This window comes from Ovis aries, chromosome 9, assembly GCF_016772045.2.
Source record: "Ovis aries strain OAR_USU_Benz2616 breed Rambouillet chromosome 9, ARS-UI_Ramb_v3.0, whole genome shotgun sequence".
Lineage (NCBI taxonomy): Eukaryota > Metazoa > Chordata > Mammalia > Artiodactyla > Bovidae > Ovis > Ovis aries.
Genome location: NC_056062.1, coordinates 39,319,737 through 39,336,070, shown reverse-complemented (window position 1 = coordinate 39,336,070; position 16,334 = coordinate 39,319,737). Strand labels below are relative to the sequence as shown.

General features: G+C 48.0%; 1 protein-coding gene across 4 annotated transcripts in view; it reads right to left on the bottom strand.

Moving 5' to 3' along the window:
- CHD7 (chromodomain helicase DNA binding protein 7) overlaps nt 1-16,334 on the bottom strand; it is a 193,022-nt gene that overhangs the window by 125,534 nt on the left and 51,154 nt on the right. For all 4 annotated transcript variants that reach the window (XM_060393435.1, XM_027972980.2, XM_027972981.2 and 1 more), the window contains one exon: nt 2,709-4,548. In XM_060393435.1, the coding sequence (XP_060249418.1) occupies nt 2,709-4,376 (1,668 nt within the window). In that variant the 5' untranslated portion in view covers nt 4,377-4,548. The remainder of the gene's footprint in view (nt 1-2,708; nt 4,549-16,334) is intronic.

Here is a 16,334-nt window from a genome sequence, read left to right as displayed (position 1 = left end):
AAATGAGGGAAAGCTAGAGGAGATCAGCAGTTTCCACCCAGGGATGGGATTACAGTCTCCCCTACACTGTGCTTGTCCTCCAGGGAGGAGAGAAGATGCTGGGACCAGGAGGTGTCTAAGGGCCACTGCTCTGAGATGATCCCATGTTCAGTAAGAAACTTTGGGGGAACAAGAAGGGACTACTCCCTGGAAACTAAGTCAAGCTCCTTTCTGCCCTAGGAGCCACCCAGGTGGGCCAAGGCCCCAGCAGCTGGTGGACAGCCCTCCTGCCCTCCCTCCATGCTGTCCACAGTCTTGGGAGCCCATTCCCATCACTGCAGGTGAGGCTCCAGGATGGGAAGCAGCTCTCTCTAGGGGAGCACAGGCCAGGTGGCTGAGGCCCTTGTGGCCCCCCGACCTCAAGACCCATCCTGAGAATCCCCAGTGTGTCGGGCCTGTAAGCACAGCTTCCCCAAACCCCCACTGTGTCCTAAGGTCCCCCAGAGACTTCCTGACCTTCACTTCCCTAGTCTCACCAAGGCAGAAGCTTCTCTGATCTAATGCCTCTCCACCCGCAATGCCCCCTAAAAGGCTCTGCTTCCAGACCCCACCCTTTTACTTGCATGTAGCTTCATTCTCTCCCATTCCCATTCCCCAATGCCTGGTCACACGGTCCTCACAAGGCCTGGGCTCCAGACTCACAGCTCATCTCCAGGTCCCCCCACCAGCCCAGGCACTGTCTAGTCCATTATCACTGGTGAAGTCCAAATTCTTTACAGCAGAATATAGACCTCTATGCCCAGGCCCTGCCGGCAGAGAACTCAACAGCCCATGCCCCCTCCGATGCACTTGCAACGCATCCTCAGTTCACACCCCTGGCTAAGTCCTGACCAGGTTCCAAGCACCCTCACCAATAGGCACCGCCTCTCTCTGGACACCTGTCACATAACCATGCATGGTCTTTCCCTCTGATTTATACTTTCACATATCGGTCATGGTTCCCCAAATTGATTACAAGTTTGTTAGGAACGAGCACTGTGCCTTACAGCTCTAGAATCACACTGTGCCATCTATGCTCAGGGCTGCAATCACAGTGGAAGATCAATACATATTTCTGAACAGCACTCCAAATACTCTGTACATACAGACATTAATTTATTTCTCCTAGACCCAGGGCACAAACACCAACACTTATAATGGAAAGATGGCTTTGGGAGTACTAGAGCTTAAGACCTAAATCTGTCTGCTTATAAATTCTGTAAGATGAAATCCCAGCTGATAAAAAGGAAGACCTCTGCTTTCAGTGCTAGGTATCCAAATCTGTTAAGAGACTGAACAGTTTCTGTGAATTGTCGTTTACTATGATTTTCTGCAGGGTGCCAGTTAAGTTCACACTAACATTCAACAGCTGGTTCAGGAGACTACATGTTGCAGGGAAAATAACAATAAAATAAAATTCATTATTTATTAAAATATGATTTTTAATTTTTAATTAAATCATTGCCAACTCAATGGACATGAGTTTGGGTAAACTCTGGGAGTTGGTGATGACAGGGAGGCCTGGTGTGCTGCAATCCATGGGGTCACAAAGAGTCGGATACGACTGAGCAACTGAACTAAACTGAAAATACGATTGATAAAAATTATTTTAATAATTGATAAAAATGATTTCCTAAAAGAGGTGGGAGGCACTACCACAAACACATGAAACATTGCTGGAAACCAAGGCTCGGTGTATTTTTAAATCAGAGAGAGGGGTAGAGAGAACAGCACAGAGAAATAAAGAGAAGGGAAAAACACTTGGGTCCAATATCCACCTCCCCGCTGGCAATGAGAACAGAGCTCCTTGCAAGCAGGACCTGGCTTTGGCTTCTCTATGCACTCTTAGCTCCAGCACAAGCCCTAGGGCATGGGGATTCAAGATTTATTTTTTATTTTTTTGAAAAAGTGGGTAAATGCACAAGCCACTAAGTGAGAGAGTAAGTTAGGAACTAACAGAAGGATGGTGACTGCTGCCATGAAATCAGAAAACGATTATTTCTTGGCAGGAAAGCGATAACAAACCTAGACAATATGTTGAAAAGCAGACCCAGTACTCTGCCGATAAAGGTCCGTATAGTCAAGGCTACGGTCTTCCCAGTGGTCACATACAGTTGTGGGAGCTGGACCAGTAAAGGCAGAACGCCAAAGAATTGATGCCTTCAAACTGGTGTTGGAGAAGACTCCTGAAAGTCCCTTGGACCGTAAGGAGATCAAACCAGCCAATCTTAAGGGAAATCAACCCTGAATATTCACTGAAAAGACTGATGCTGAAGCTGATGTTCCAATATTCTGGTCACCTGACGCAAACAGACAACTCATTGGAAAGGTCCCTTATGTTGGGAAAGATTGAGAGCAGGTGAAGAGAGTGTCAGAGAATGAGACGGCTGGATGGCATCACTGATGCAATGAACATGAACTTGGGCAAACTCCAGGAGATGGTGAAGGATAGGGAAGCCTGATGTGCAGCAATCCATGGGGTCACAGAGAGTCGGATACGTCTGGGCTACGTACGTTCAGTCACATACGACTGAATAACAACAAGTAGAGGGAAAAAAGAGAGATTCTGGAGCAGCTTACAAGAAAACAAAGGACCTGGAGTGAAGCAGCGTTCCCCAAAGATAATGGGAAACCTCGCGAGAGCAGCGCACGAGACCGGCACCGCGAGGCGGCAGGCCCCGCCCCCTTACCTGAGGCACAGGCACTTTCTGCGGGGTGCTCTGGGGCGAGGGGTGGAGCTGCGCCCAAGGCTGGTGGTGCGGATGCGGGGGTGAAGACTGGTGGTGCAGGCCCGGGTGGGGCTGCAGCGGAGGGCAGCTGGGCAGCTGCTGGAAGGCCGGCTGAGGCCCGGGGTGCTGCTGGCCGGGGAGCAGGCGGTCCTGGACGGCCTGCGGGTCGGCGAGGCTCACACCGGGGCAGCCGTTGGGCCTCAGGTGCGGGGCCGGGGACATGCCCAGGAACGGGCGCGCCGGCAGCAGGCTCCGCGGGCCCAAGCTCCTCGGTCCGAGCCCCAGGGCGCCGCCGGGCGGCTGGTGAGCGGGCTGCGGGTGCGGCATGCTAGGGTAGCCGCCCACGTCCATGGGGGCGCTGCCGGGCCGCACCTGCGGGGGCGGCGTGCCCGCCGCGCTGCTGCTCATCGCTTTCAGGGGTGACATGGGAGGCGGGGAGGCGTATGATCCCTGAGGCTGCGAAGGGTGCATAGTTTGCGCGTTCATTTGGTTCAGTGAGCCGCTGGGGTGGACGGGCTGCTGGTGCAGGAGTCCTGGGGCGCTGCCGGGCGGGAATCCCACCGCGCTGGGGTACCTCGGGACGGACTGGTTCAGGGGAGCACTATTGGTAAGGCCTAGGTTCTGGTTCATCCCTGTACTGTTAACTAATCCCTGATTTAGGTTGCTGTAAGGATAGCGGGAGTACTGCCCTGAGTTGTTTATAGTGGGTGAGGGGACTGTCTGGCTCCGAGAACTAAAGGTGAGGGTCTGTGGCCTCACGGCCCCTTGCGGAGCGGGGTTGGGGGAGAACCGGGGGCTGTGGGCCACCGAGTCCCCGTGGAGAGCGGTGGGAGGGTGGTGGTGGAAGGGCTGCACCGCGTGGCGCAGGCTTGGGGCCACCCCGGGGCTCTGTGGGGGGCCGTGCGACAGGTGGCCCGGCCCAGGGCCAGCGATGAAAGGGTTTCCCTGACTCAGGCCCTCCTGGCCTGGGGGAAACTGGCCCATCCTCGGCTGCGGCTGGCCATGCTGCGGCATGGAGAAGTCCCCCCGCGCCAGGTAACCGCCTAGCTGCTGCAGGTGCGGGGGGTGGCCCTGCCCGGGGGGCCCCGATGGGGCCGGCTGGGGCTGCGGAGGAGGCGGCGGCGGCGGCGGCTGGTAGGGGGCTCGGATCTGCTCGGGCACCTGCACGGCCCGGGGGCCCCACATGGAGCCGCCGTCCACAAAGGACTGGCCCCCGTGCCTCTCGTTCTGCAGGCCTGGGTAGACGCCCATCTGGCCGCCGCCGCCGCCGCCCCCACCACCTCCGTGGGGGACCTGGGGGACGGGAGGGGTGTGGTACTGCGAGTGAGGAGATGCCAGTCCGTTCCCGGGGGCATTGCTCAGCATTCTGTTGGGCTGGTCCATCAGGTGCATCTTCTGCGGCTCGTACTGGTTATAGTGATCGAAGTGGGTCAGCTTGCTTTGATTCTGGTTGGTGGAGGGATGGTGGAGGGAAGGCTGCAGGGAGGCGAAGCCTTGATCTATAGGCATCTGCTGACCCATGGGGTTCACGGGGTTTTCAGGGTAACCACATTCGCCCAGGCCTTCGAGACCCTCATTGAAAATATTCCCGTCCTCGCCAAAAAGACTCATCATTCCTGGATCCGCCATCTTCTCCCAGCACACGGCTGGCTCCTCCAGACCAGAGCGCGGCAGTCTGTGCTTCACTTCACTGAGGGCTTGTCCTCAGAGCCTATAATCCTGACTAATCTTCTTCATGTCACTCCATATTTCTTTAATTCTCTTGGACCCTGCAGTGTCAGGCAAAGTCTGGATCGAGGTCCTGGAAGGGATCGGGAGGTAGTGGGGAGGAAGGAAGAAAACAAAGAATTAGGGACAAATGATTAAAAAAAAAAAAAAAAAAAAACTGCCAGCATTTTACGCGTTTGAATTTGGTCTCCACCAACAATACTAATCTAGCCCCCTCACTGAGCCATATTTTATAAATCTAGTTCACTTTAAGAGAAACTCATTAGCTTCTACCAGAAGCATTGTTATGACCGGTTACTTAGAAAGCAAGCAAAACACTAACCTTAACCTTAAATTAATCCATTCACTACACTTCCTCGCGTTCCATTCTTGGATGGAACAGAACAAAAGAACACAACATGAAGCGGCAGCAGCTGCCACAGCAGGCCAGCAGATGCATGACTATCGCCAAGCAGCCCATCTGCTGCACTAAAGCCCTGGAAATGCTCCGGTTACCAACAGCCCGCCCTTAACCTTATTCCCCTGAGCGGTGTAATCAGATGAGCAGCCGCTGCACCGAGGGCTGTGAAAAGCTCAACTTAGTTAAATTGACTAGAGGATTATACAAATACCAAAATCAGTCATTTCGTACAAATTGGATATTTACGGCCCACATACAACCAACAAGGAAATGGGAACAGGGGTGTCGAAGGAGACAGCGGCGGCAAAAATACTGGAAGGCCCACTTGCAAGTGGTGTGACCACTCATTACTTCCTTAAATCTGATGGCAGGAACAGACGTGGCCAGAGAGAGACCGGAAGGAAGACTTTCATTCTCCAGCATCCCCCACTCACCACCACCAGAGGAAGTCCCCTCACAGGTTCATCGTTCACCCACCAGCCCTGGGCTCTAGGAATGGACCACTGCGTGACTGCTTGAATAAACTAGTTGGACGGACAGTTTCTAGACGATGACGGTTCTCTTTGGTAGAGACAGAAAACCTTTACCCAAACTGTTCAAAACTGAAACTTTTAACAGAATAAAGTTCAAAATGTCTCTGCAGCCCTCTCCCTCACCCTGACCTCTTCTGGGACCAGGCAGGCCAGAACAGGTGGGGTAAGGGGAGCAAGCCCACCCATCTGCATCCCAGGTTTAAGCACGTGGTGGATACTAAGTAACACTCTGTGCTTTATGCAAACACTTCCTAAGGACTCTGTATCAGATGAAAATAACCGATTTAAACAATGTTTCCACAATCAAAACAGGAAAGTGGTTTTTTTTCAATGCTAATTAAATTGACAGGCCTAATAAAGAACTAATTCACATAGGAAAAATGTCCAAAATCTTAAACATCTTTGGAATTTAACTCATTTTTTTCCCTCTTTCATAAGCACACGAAGCATTGTGTGATACTGCCCAACTTGAAAAAACAGTATCTTGTTGAAGAATTTCAAAAGGGATGTTATAAACAGGCCCGGCCATAAATCCTACTGACACCCATCCATATAAGCATGGGAAAGGGGCCGGCTGGAGGGCTGGCCAGCACCTCCAGCACCAGTTGAGAACTCATCCCAAGACAGATCGAAATTCAGATTCCACCCATCCTATTCTAACACACCCCCAACAAGGGAGGGATCTTTGCCTACAGAAAATGTAAACAGCATTCCTGCTTGCTGTCAGAGCTACAGACAGAACACCTGAGAGGGTCTCCAGGTCGGCAGTGCTCAGGCGACAGCTGTCAGCTGAAGCCAAAGGTCTCTTCACTTGGCCGCTAACTGCCGTGAATTTTCTGATCTACTTTCTCCAAAAACAGGGGTCAGACGGGTGGAAATAAGGTGAGCGTGAAAGCCATTTTATTTACAGACACTCTGCTTCACTACACAGCTGCTTTAAAATTCAAACTCAGGAGCAGTCGAAATCTCCAGTGCCAAATGAAACAAATATTTATAAATTGAATTTACTCCTAAAAAGCCTACGCAGTCAGTCTTCATTTATTCAAGGTTCATTCTGGCTTTCAAGGAAATAAATACAGGAATGGACTTGATAATAGCTTAAACCAGCCGTGCAGACTAACCACTTACCAAAATAACCTTTCAAATTAGCTTAAGGAAGGTAGCATCTAAGTTGCATGTCCTAGATGGCCTTATTTTATAGGATAATGGCTTCATCCTCCCAGGCCCTCCACGTGTCACAGGAGTGCCATATGGGGTTCTCAGCCAGCCTCTACAGAAAGAGTCCCGAGGAGTGGATGAGCTCGGACACCGCACTCCGACCACTGCCAGCCTGGAGAGGCAGCCAGGAGCTGGCATTCACTTTAGAAGGCTAAGGAGAAAGGGAAAGAGAACTTGCCTCCAGGCGAGGGAAGGGACAAAACAGAACTCACACTGCGAGTAATCCTACCCAACACTTGGGTCTCCAGTTCCCTGCTCCTCCCACCCAGGGGCCATCTCCCAGCAGTAGGGAAAACGGCAGTTACGGGGCACAGTGAATGTGCCACCTACCAGAGCTGTAGCCCCCAGGAAGGTGAAGTCCAGGCAGAGGAGCCCAAACACTACGGCTCCAGTCTGCCGCTGGTAACCACTTGCGCTTGCTGGGCCAGCCACCACCCAGCCTGCCCCTTTCCTGACCTCTAGACTCACTCCGCTGGCGACTATGTGAGGAATCCATCTGGTAGCTGGACTTCATATTTCTGATCTGAGCTAATCTAATTAATTTATTTTGGCCTTTTTTTTTTTAAATTTGATCAAGACCATCTGAATGCCCACTTTTCCCAAGTCACAGCTGCAACACTTAATTTTGTTCCTATCAAAGATATTCATATAAGCTTCCTTTCCAGACGGCTGGCCCTTGTCTCCATTCATGGTCTAAGTTTTCTGTGTCTACACTGGCACTGTCCAACGAAGCCACATAGGTGATTTTGAATTTTCTAGTAGTCACATTTAAAAAGTAGCCCCCAAAAGAGTGAAATTAATTTTAATAGTTTTTATTTATCCCAACATATGCAAAATATGATCACTTCAACATGTAACTGATATGAATGAGATGGTTTACATTTTCAGTACTGAGTCCTTGAAACCCAATATGTACTTCACACATAGAGTATATCTTAATTCCTACTAGAGCCACATTTCAAATCAGAAAGGTACACGTGGGGGCAATGGCTACCATACAAGATGGCACAGGTATAGATTATTCAAAATAAGAAAGAGAAATATTAAGTTATCAGTGTTATCAAATAATTCTCATCATTATCACTTCAGAAATAAATTTTTGAATTGTATTTACATTTGATTTGGCTTTAAGTGAAAATCAAGTTAAATCTCAAATCACGTTTATGTATTTGAAACAGATTTATCAAGTACCTACTGTGATCCAGGCACTGATCACAACTGCCAGAGATGTATCAGTGAATAAAAACAAAGTTCCAGGACTTCCTTGGTGGTCCAGTGGCTAAGACTCTGTGCTCCCAATGCTGGGGGCTAGGGTTCGATCCCTGGTCAGGGGAACTAGATACCACTTGCCGCAACTAACAGTTTGCCTGCCACAACTAAAAGATCTTGCACACTGCAACTAAGACCTGAAGCTGTCAAATAATAATAATTTTTTAAAAAAACAAGTTCCCTTTTGTCCTCCTGGAGGTTACATTCATCTCTAGTTTAAAAGTTTATTTAAAACTTTTTAAATAAAAATTAAGATTCATGGGTTATGGTATAAAATTTAGGATACCATTTTACAAAATATTTCTTGGTAATTCATGATGATAAGTGCTTTAACTGTCTGATATTATTTACAATTTCAGTACAGACACCTATAATGACACAATCACATCTTTCTGCTCAGCACCCTACTAGCAAGTATTTTCTGAGTTCAGAGGTATCTGGAGGTGTGTTTGGGGTGAAGAGAGGCACAAGGCGACAGCCCTGCTAAGGGAGTCGCGGACACCTGACCAGAGGCTTGCTGTGCAACCAGCAAAGAAAATTTAGAGCTGGCCAGTGCTTTGCAGACCTCCTAATCCAAGCTCCTCTTCATTTTACACATGAAGAACACTTCTATGGACTAAGAAGAGTAAACCTCTGATACAAAATATTTTAACGACAAACAGTTCCCAAAGACCAAAGAGAAATGTACAGATGAAATGTCAACTCGCCAGTGAGGGCAAAAGATTAAAGGTCTTAGATGGGGTCCTATTTATTCAGAGATTGGTCACTAAAATAACTGCTGAAACCACTAAACAGAAGAGTTTCCTTTCAAGAAAATTTTCACTTATACTCTGTTACGTTTAGGAAGCAAGCCCATACTAGCACCATATTGAGGCTATCGGTTAATATTTGGGGGAGTAAGTAGGATGCAAACTAGCAACTCCAAAAAGCAAGTAAACCACACCCAGAAAAGGGGGGTGGGCAAAAGCAGGAGTACGACACACCAGAATGAAAGAAACAAGCTGTCTGAAAATACATATTAATATTTTGAAGGGAATCTCTGACTTTCCAAAGCTTACATAAACAACAATTCACTGCCATGCTCTGGTTCAAGCAGGATGGCATCTGTGTTGTCAGGTGTTAATTTGGTGTCTCAGTGACCTGGAAAGCCAGACAGGAGAGAGGTGAACACAGAACACCTTTCATTTCCCCGGGCAAAATACTCACTGCAGCTCAACCACTCTGTATCCGGCTGTGGCAGTCAAATGCCATCCGGGTGCCACCCATTTTTTCATAAGAATCCAACCCATGGGGCAAGTGTGAAGTCAGAGGCAGCTGCCCTGTAGAGGCCAGCGACCACCTTAGTGTAATGTGGCTTGTTGCGCTTCCTTCTCTCTGCATTTCTCTCCCCCACCTCCCAGGAGCCTGAGGTTTGCGACATAACTTGATTGCTGTTCTCAGGACTTGGGGGAGCAAGTGCCAGCATATCCAAGGGAGTGTGGAGTGGCAGGAAAAAGGGCACCTCCCCACCCTCAGCATAGCCAGGGAGATACCTCAGACCACCGAGGCCACAGATCACACCAGAGGGGGTAAGGACCCCCGGCCGACAGCAGGGATGCAGAGAAAAAAGGCCCCAAATGGCTGGGCTGCTCCTCACAGAGGGACCTTCCAGCTCCATCACCAGGTCTGTGGACGGTGATCCCTGCACCCCGCTATGGGCCCCCAGCAACCACCGGGGAAAGCAGGGGCCTGCCCAGGCTGCCGCTTGATGTGGGAGGAAGCATTGAGCCCACACACAGCGACCCAGATGGAGCGACAGGAAGACCTCCAAGTGACCAGCATCAGCTCCCCGCCTGTCAGCTCCAGGTTGGCCTCCTGGCTGGACCAAAGGATACCGTTCCTGGAGCCCCCTTCCCCATGGCGAGACCACATTTTCTCCCTCATTCGTATGTCCAGGAGCCATGTGTTGCTATTTAAATGAATAAAAACTAAAGAAAATTCTAAATTCAGCTCCTCAGTCGCACAAACTGCCTTTCAAGTGCTCAATAGGCCGGCATGGCTGGTGGCTGTAGTGCACACATGGAACGTTTTTATCAGGGCAGAAAATTCTATGGACAGCAATGCTACAGTTTTCTTCCTAGAGGTAATGTTCTTAGACGAAGACCATATTAAATAGTAGCAAATCTCTTTGATGAAAAAAATATTTTCTACTGCTCAGAGATTAGTGTTCTTACAAAGGTCCATACCTATCCCTTGTGATGAAATGTATAGTGTTCTTTCCATACATCATATTCTATGCTGATTAACAACTATAAAATTTATCCTTTCTGTAATATATACTAACATATATTTCTATTTCTTAATAACTCGACTACACAAAATTCAGACACTTAGGAATAATTAATTTCAAAGCCCTTTTCATTTATAGTTGTGCTTACATAAACCATTTGCAAGATTAATTTTAAAAACCAAAAATCTAGGCCACTCCCTTTCCTAGTGGCTTTGTGTACTATTTTCATTAACTATTTTATTGGAAGAAAGAGATGCAGAAAGAATGAAAAAGGATGTGAAGTCTACATTAGTCCAAGAACCACATGAAAAATAAAACCAAAAACAGGAAATAAGAGCTGTGTTTATATCCATTTACATCACTAGGTAGCCTCCAACGCTGCTGATAATAGCTGAAGAGACACATTTTTCGTTGTGTGGCTCAGCTCCCTCCACCCACCTCTTCCACCCAGCCAGATGATGGAAAACCACCCTCGATCCTTCCCAGCATTTATTCATTTAAAAACTATCTAATAAGGACCTACTTTGCATAAGCATTTAATAGACACTGGGTAACAGTTGAATGAGCAGACGTGGCCCCTGTTCCAGGTAGCCTGCTGTTCTAATAAAGCCCCATGGACACCCTGCCCATCCATCCCCATCCAGCCTGGGGATGCTCCTCTCAAACACTGCACAGTCTACTGCCTCCTCCGGTTCACGCTGTCTCTGATGTAATCAGGCATGGTGGTTTGGTGAAGGATAAAACTTTAAAGGCTGAGGGTTCTCTGGAGTCGGGTCTCAACACGCTCACGTGCCTGACTGAAGGATCTTCGAGGCCACGCCATGAGTCCTCTCTCATCCTGGTTAAAATCCTTAAAGCAGTTCCCCAGCTCCCAGGATGGAACCCAAAGGCTCTAGCAGATTGCATGGCACTCTGTGATCAGACCCCACTGGCCTGCCTGTCCTCTGCTCCCCAGTTCCTTTTCCTCCGCCCCTGAAACCTTCACCAGCACCCAGGCTGGGTCCATCAAAGCACTGCCAGTACTGTGTTTTACTTTACTGGCCACCTCCTCACACCTGCCTCACCTCCACACCTGCCTCCTCACTCCCCCGGCTGGGACCACCTACCTGGAAAGTGTCCTGCCCTTCAGCCCTCCCTCTGCAGGCTGAGTCCAAAGCCCTCCCTAGAACTCCCACCCCACTGGGGCAGGAGCTCCAAAAGCATGAAGCACACCTTGCTCTGGTTTCTCTCCCTGCAGACTGCAGCCTTGCCACTGAAGCAGGATGCTGGGACCACCGGCACCCTCTGGGAGGGTGGAATCCTGAGCCCACTCTGACCTCCTGCACCAGTGTCTGCATGTTATTAACAAGGAACACGGGTGATTCCTGCACTTGTGGAAATTTGGTAAGTCTGGTTCACAGACCCTGAGTGCCTCTTGAGCTACAGCTGTGATTCTCCTTGATTAACATAAGAAGGAACCACAAACAACAGGTTGTTGTTGTTTAGTCACTAAATCATGTCTGACTCTTTGGCTACCCTGTGGACTGTAGCCAGGCTCCTCCGTCCATGGGATTCTCCAGGCAAGAAAACTTGAGTGGGTTGCCACTTCCTTCTCCAGAGGATCTTCCCAACCGTGCTGATGGAACCTGCATCTCCTGCATTGGCAGATGGATTCTTTACCACTGAGCCACCTGGGAACCCCTCAACAACAGGTAACAGGTCTCAAAGAATTACCACGCAAGTAAAACAAAGACATGCCATCTTACATTTAAGGGAAGCGTGTCCTGCCATTCATGACACACAAAGAAATAAGACTGACCTCACCCAAAGGACTAGGAACAACCCTTAGTGACAAGCCTTAATCTGTAGGGGTTTACAAACAGTGGACATCCAAAAGTGGTTTAATTTTCAAGATACATCCATCCACCTTCTTGACAGTCATTTTTGCAAGACAAAGAAAAAGTGCAGTTAACATTAATATCTAATTCTATGTTACATAACACCGTATTTCATAGGTTTCTTGCAGAAATACTTCAGTTATTTCTACATAACTTTGAGGAGTCTGGACATTCTGAGCTGCCTTTCAGATAAAGGTGGGTTTTTTTCTATATGAGAGTCCTGGGGCTAATAAATTTTCTTTCAAGGCAAGTAATTAAATAGCACTCATCTCACAGTTTATACTAAGTGCCCGGTCTCAGCACTTTTTTCTTTCCTAAATTGGTCAAAAGATGCATAGCATCCTGTACGTAAGCTGCCCACTAAAGCACAAGAATCAATGTCCTTTAGAGAGCAACCTTTACTACCTGTGACTCAACACTGAAACATCATTCCCTGAAATTAATCCCTTCCAAGACCAAGGCCACTGAGAAGACAGCTGAACGGCTTGTCTCACTGCAGACACGAGAACACATTCAGCGTGATCGTCCCGCGTGCAGTGCAGAGTGCCCCACGACAGACGGTTCACGATCCGGTAACACTGCAAATAAGCAACATATACGCAGACAAGGGGTGAGGACAGTGCTCAAACACAGAGCTGCACGCCCCATGTCCACACAGGCAGACACACAAAAGAAGTGTGCCGTCCATCCCTTATCTTTTTAACACTGCCTTAACTGTATTGTAGACAAAGGGGAAAACAAGAGAAACCAGGTCCAGAAATAAGAAAATGGAAATTCTGTGTGTGATTTATTTGGGATGGGGAAAAGGTCAACTTCAGAAATGTACTTCAACTCACTTTGCAAGGATGTGCGTGGGGCAGACTAAGGGAAGAGTAACACAAATTTTATGAAATGTGGCAACTGCTTAGTGTGTCTTGCTGAATACTGTAAAAGAACCTGAGATAGTTTAGACAAAATTTGACTGGTGTACAAAGATAATGATGCCGTGTGCTTATTAACCCACTTTAAAAAAAAAAAGCATTTGAGAATGTATTTCCCCACTTACTCTAGACCTATTTCAAGCTACTGACTTGGCATGTACAGGTGTGCACACACAAACACAAACATCCGGGTGGGGCCAAACCTACAAGGAGTGAGAATAGGAGAGAAGGAAGGAAGGAAGGAGCTCCCGGGACCACCTGATCCAGGGTTGCCCCTGTAGAGAGACCCTGAGTCACAGAAGGATGCCAAGGGCAACATGCTGAGAGGCTGAAAGGACGGTGCACGTCAACTGCTCTTGGAAGAACCTCGCTTCTTGTATACTCACTGCAGTTGCCACTGATTAACTGACTGACTAACTGCAATTCCCTGCATGCTTCTGCATTTTAAAAGGTTCTGGAAGCTGTAAGGGGGATCCTGTTTCAGAGAGTTTAAAACTGTACCCCAGTTCAGCCTGGTTGAAAGGCAGGCAGGCAGAGTGTGGTTAAACAACCTCCTCTGACACACACCTCCAGCGTTCTTTTCCTTTAAGGAAAAGAAAAAAAAAAGTCTTCAGCAACACCGCAGCTGAAAATAATTTCTCTATTTTCCTGTGAGAACAGAGCACATGTGATGAGAAGGGAGCCTTATCCATCAACCTGAGCTCAGAGCCAGGCCAGGCTTCCTGGTGGCTCAGAGGGTAAAGAATGTTCGATCCCTGGGTTGGGAAGATCTCCTGGAGATCTCCTGGAGAAGGAAGTGGCAACACACTCCAGTATTCTTGCCTGAGAAATCCCACAGACATGGAATCACAAAGAGTCGGATACAATTGAGCAACTAAACAACAACACAGCCAGGCCAACTGTCACAGGACACCAAGGGCAGAGGTCTCAGGGTAACCTGGAGGGTGTCCTAAGATGCCAAATTGAAACGGAGCAGCGCCATATAGTCCTTGCCCCCCAACCATGTCCTCTGCATGCCTTCTGCCTGTGAAAAACTTTAGTCAAAGAATAAGTTTAATCAGAAAAACGTGGGAACAACAACAAAAAAACCTGTCTAAGGACTAAATAATAATAATATAGGCATTAAGCATAATCAAGGACCTTTAGTTCTTTCTCAAGGGCTATAGATAATATTCTGAGCCATATCCTGTGAGTTGTCTTGCAGAAACTAAAGTGCCAGGTGGAGAAGTTAACTACATGATGAGCAGACTGTACCCAGGACATGAGCTGCCACAATTCCGAGAACTGACGGCAAAAAAAAATGGAAACAAGTGCATACTGGAACTGAAATTTACCTGAACCTAAAACAACCAAGATGATGCTAGTCAAACAACTCACAACCAATCGAAGATGGTTAGAGATGACAGTACTATTTCTGCATGGAGCCCCTCACCCCATTATGTCTATAAAAGCTCTCACGCCCTGCCTGTCAGGGCGGGAGTAGGCGTTCGGACAACGTCCACCACTCCCCCTCCCAGTGATGGCATCTGAAATAAAGCAATCTTTCCTTTCTACCAACATGGCCTGTTTATTGGCTTTTGAACCAGAGGGCTCCCCCCATCCCCTCCTCCCCGCCACACACACACACACCTCCTTTTGGTAACAATATTACATGCAAAAGAGAGATACAAAGGAATTATATAAATTCAAATTTCCATCAGGAAAATGAGCAATATTAAAGGGAAACAGAACTGTAAAGGAAGATTCAGAAGGGCTCTGGAAGAGCATTAAAGAGAGTATTGGGGAAACCACACATTGTTTCAAAAAGGTAAACCTACAGACAGAAAAATGGGAGAAAACAGACTTTACTTACTCAATGACTACAGTATTAAATTACTCTTTTAACAGATTATATTTGATGATGGAAATGGAATTAAGGCTGGAATATAAACTCCCCTGGTGGCTCAGATGGTAAAGCGTCTGTCTACAATGCGGGAGACCTGGGTTCAATCCCTGGGTTGGGAAGATCCCCTTGGAGAAGGAAATGGCAATCCACTCCAGTACTACTGCCTGGAAAATCCCATGGACAGAGCCTGGTAGGCTACAATTCATGGGGTCGCAAAGAGTTGGACGCGACTCCACTTCACTTCATATAGCAAACAGTTTGCATTCATTATTTCATAATTATTCTGACTTATATAACAAACTTGGAAACTTTTTTCCATAAGTACACTTATGAACACAAGCAGATTCTATCAACACAATGCCACCATAAAACTATTTGCCAATCAAAACCATTATCAAAAACTATCAGTTCAGTTCAGTCGCTCAGTCGTGTCCGACTCTTTGTGACCCCATGAATCGCAGCATCCAGTCCGTCATGCCATCCAGCCATCTCATCCTCTGTCGTCCTCTTCTCCTCCTGCCCCCAATCCCTCCCAGCATCAGGGTCTTTTCCAATGAGTCAACTCTTCGCATGAGGTGGCCAAAGTACTGGAGTTTCAGCTTTAGCATCATTCCTTCCAAAGAAATCCCAGGGCTGATCTCCTTCAGAATGGACTGGTGGGATCTCCTTGCAGTCCAAGGGACTCTCAAGAGTCTTCTCCAACACCACAGTTCAAAAGCATCAATTCTTTGGCGCTCAGCCTTCTTCACAGTCCAACTCTCACATCCATTCATGACCACAGGAAAAACCATAGCCTTGACAAGACGGACCTTAGTCGGCAAAGTAATGTCTCTGCTTTTGAATATGCTATCTAGGTTGGTCATAACTTTTCTTCCAAGGAGTAAGCGTCTTTTAATTTCATGGCTGCAGTCACCATCTGCAGTGATTTTGGAGCCCACAATAAAATAACTATTGTTTATGTATGGATGTGAGAACTGGACTGTGAAGAAGGCTGAGCGTCAAAGAATTGATGCTTTTGAACTGTGGTGTTGGAGAAGACTCTTGAGAGTCCCTTGGACTGCAAGGAGATCCCACCAGTCCATTCTGAAGGAGATCAGCCCTGGGATTTCTTTGGAAGGAATGATGCTAAAGCTGAAACTCCAGTACTTTGGCCACCTCATGCGAAGAGTTGACTCATTGGAAAAGACTCTGAGGCTGGGAGGGATTGGCGGCAGGAGGAGAAGGGGATGACAGAGGATGAGATGGCTGGATGGCATCACGGACTGGATGGATGTGAGTCTGAGTGAACTCTGGGAGATGGTGATGGACAGGGAGGCCTGGCGTGCTGCGATTCATGGGCTCGAAAAGAGTCGGACACGACTGAGCAAGTGAACTGAACTGATGGAGAAGGAAATGGCAAGCCACTCCATTATTCTTGCCTGGAGAATCACATGGATGGAGGAGACTGGCGGGCAACACCCCATGGGGTCACAAAGAGGCAGACACGAC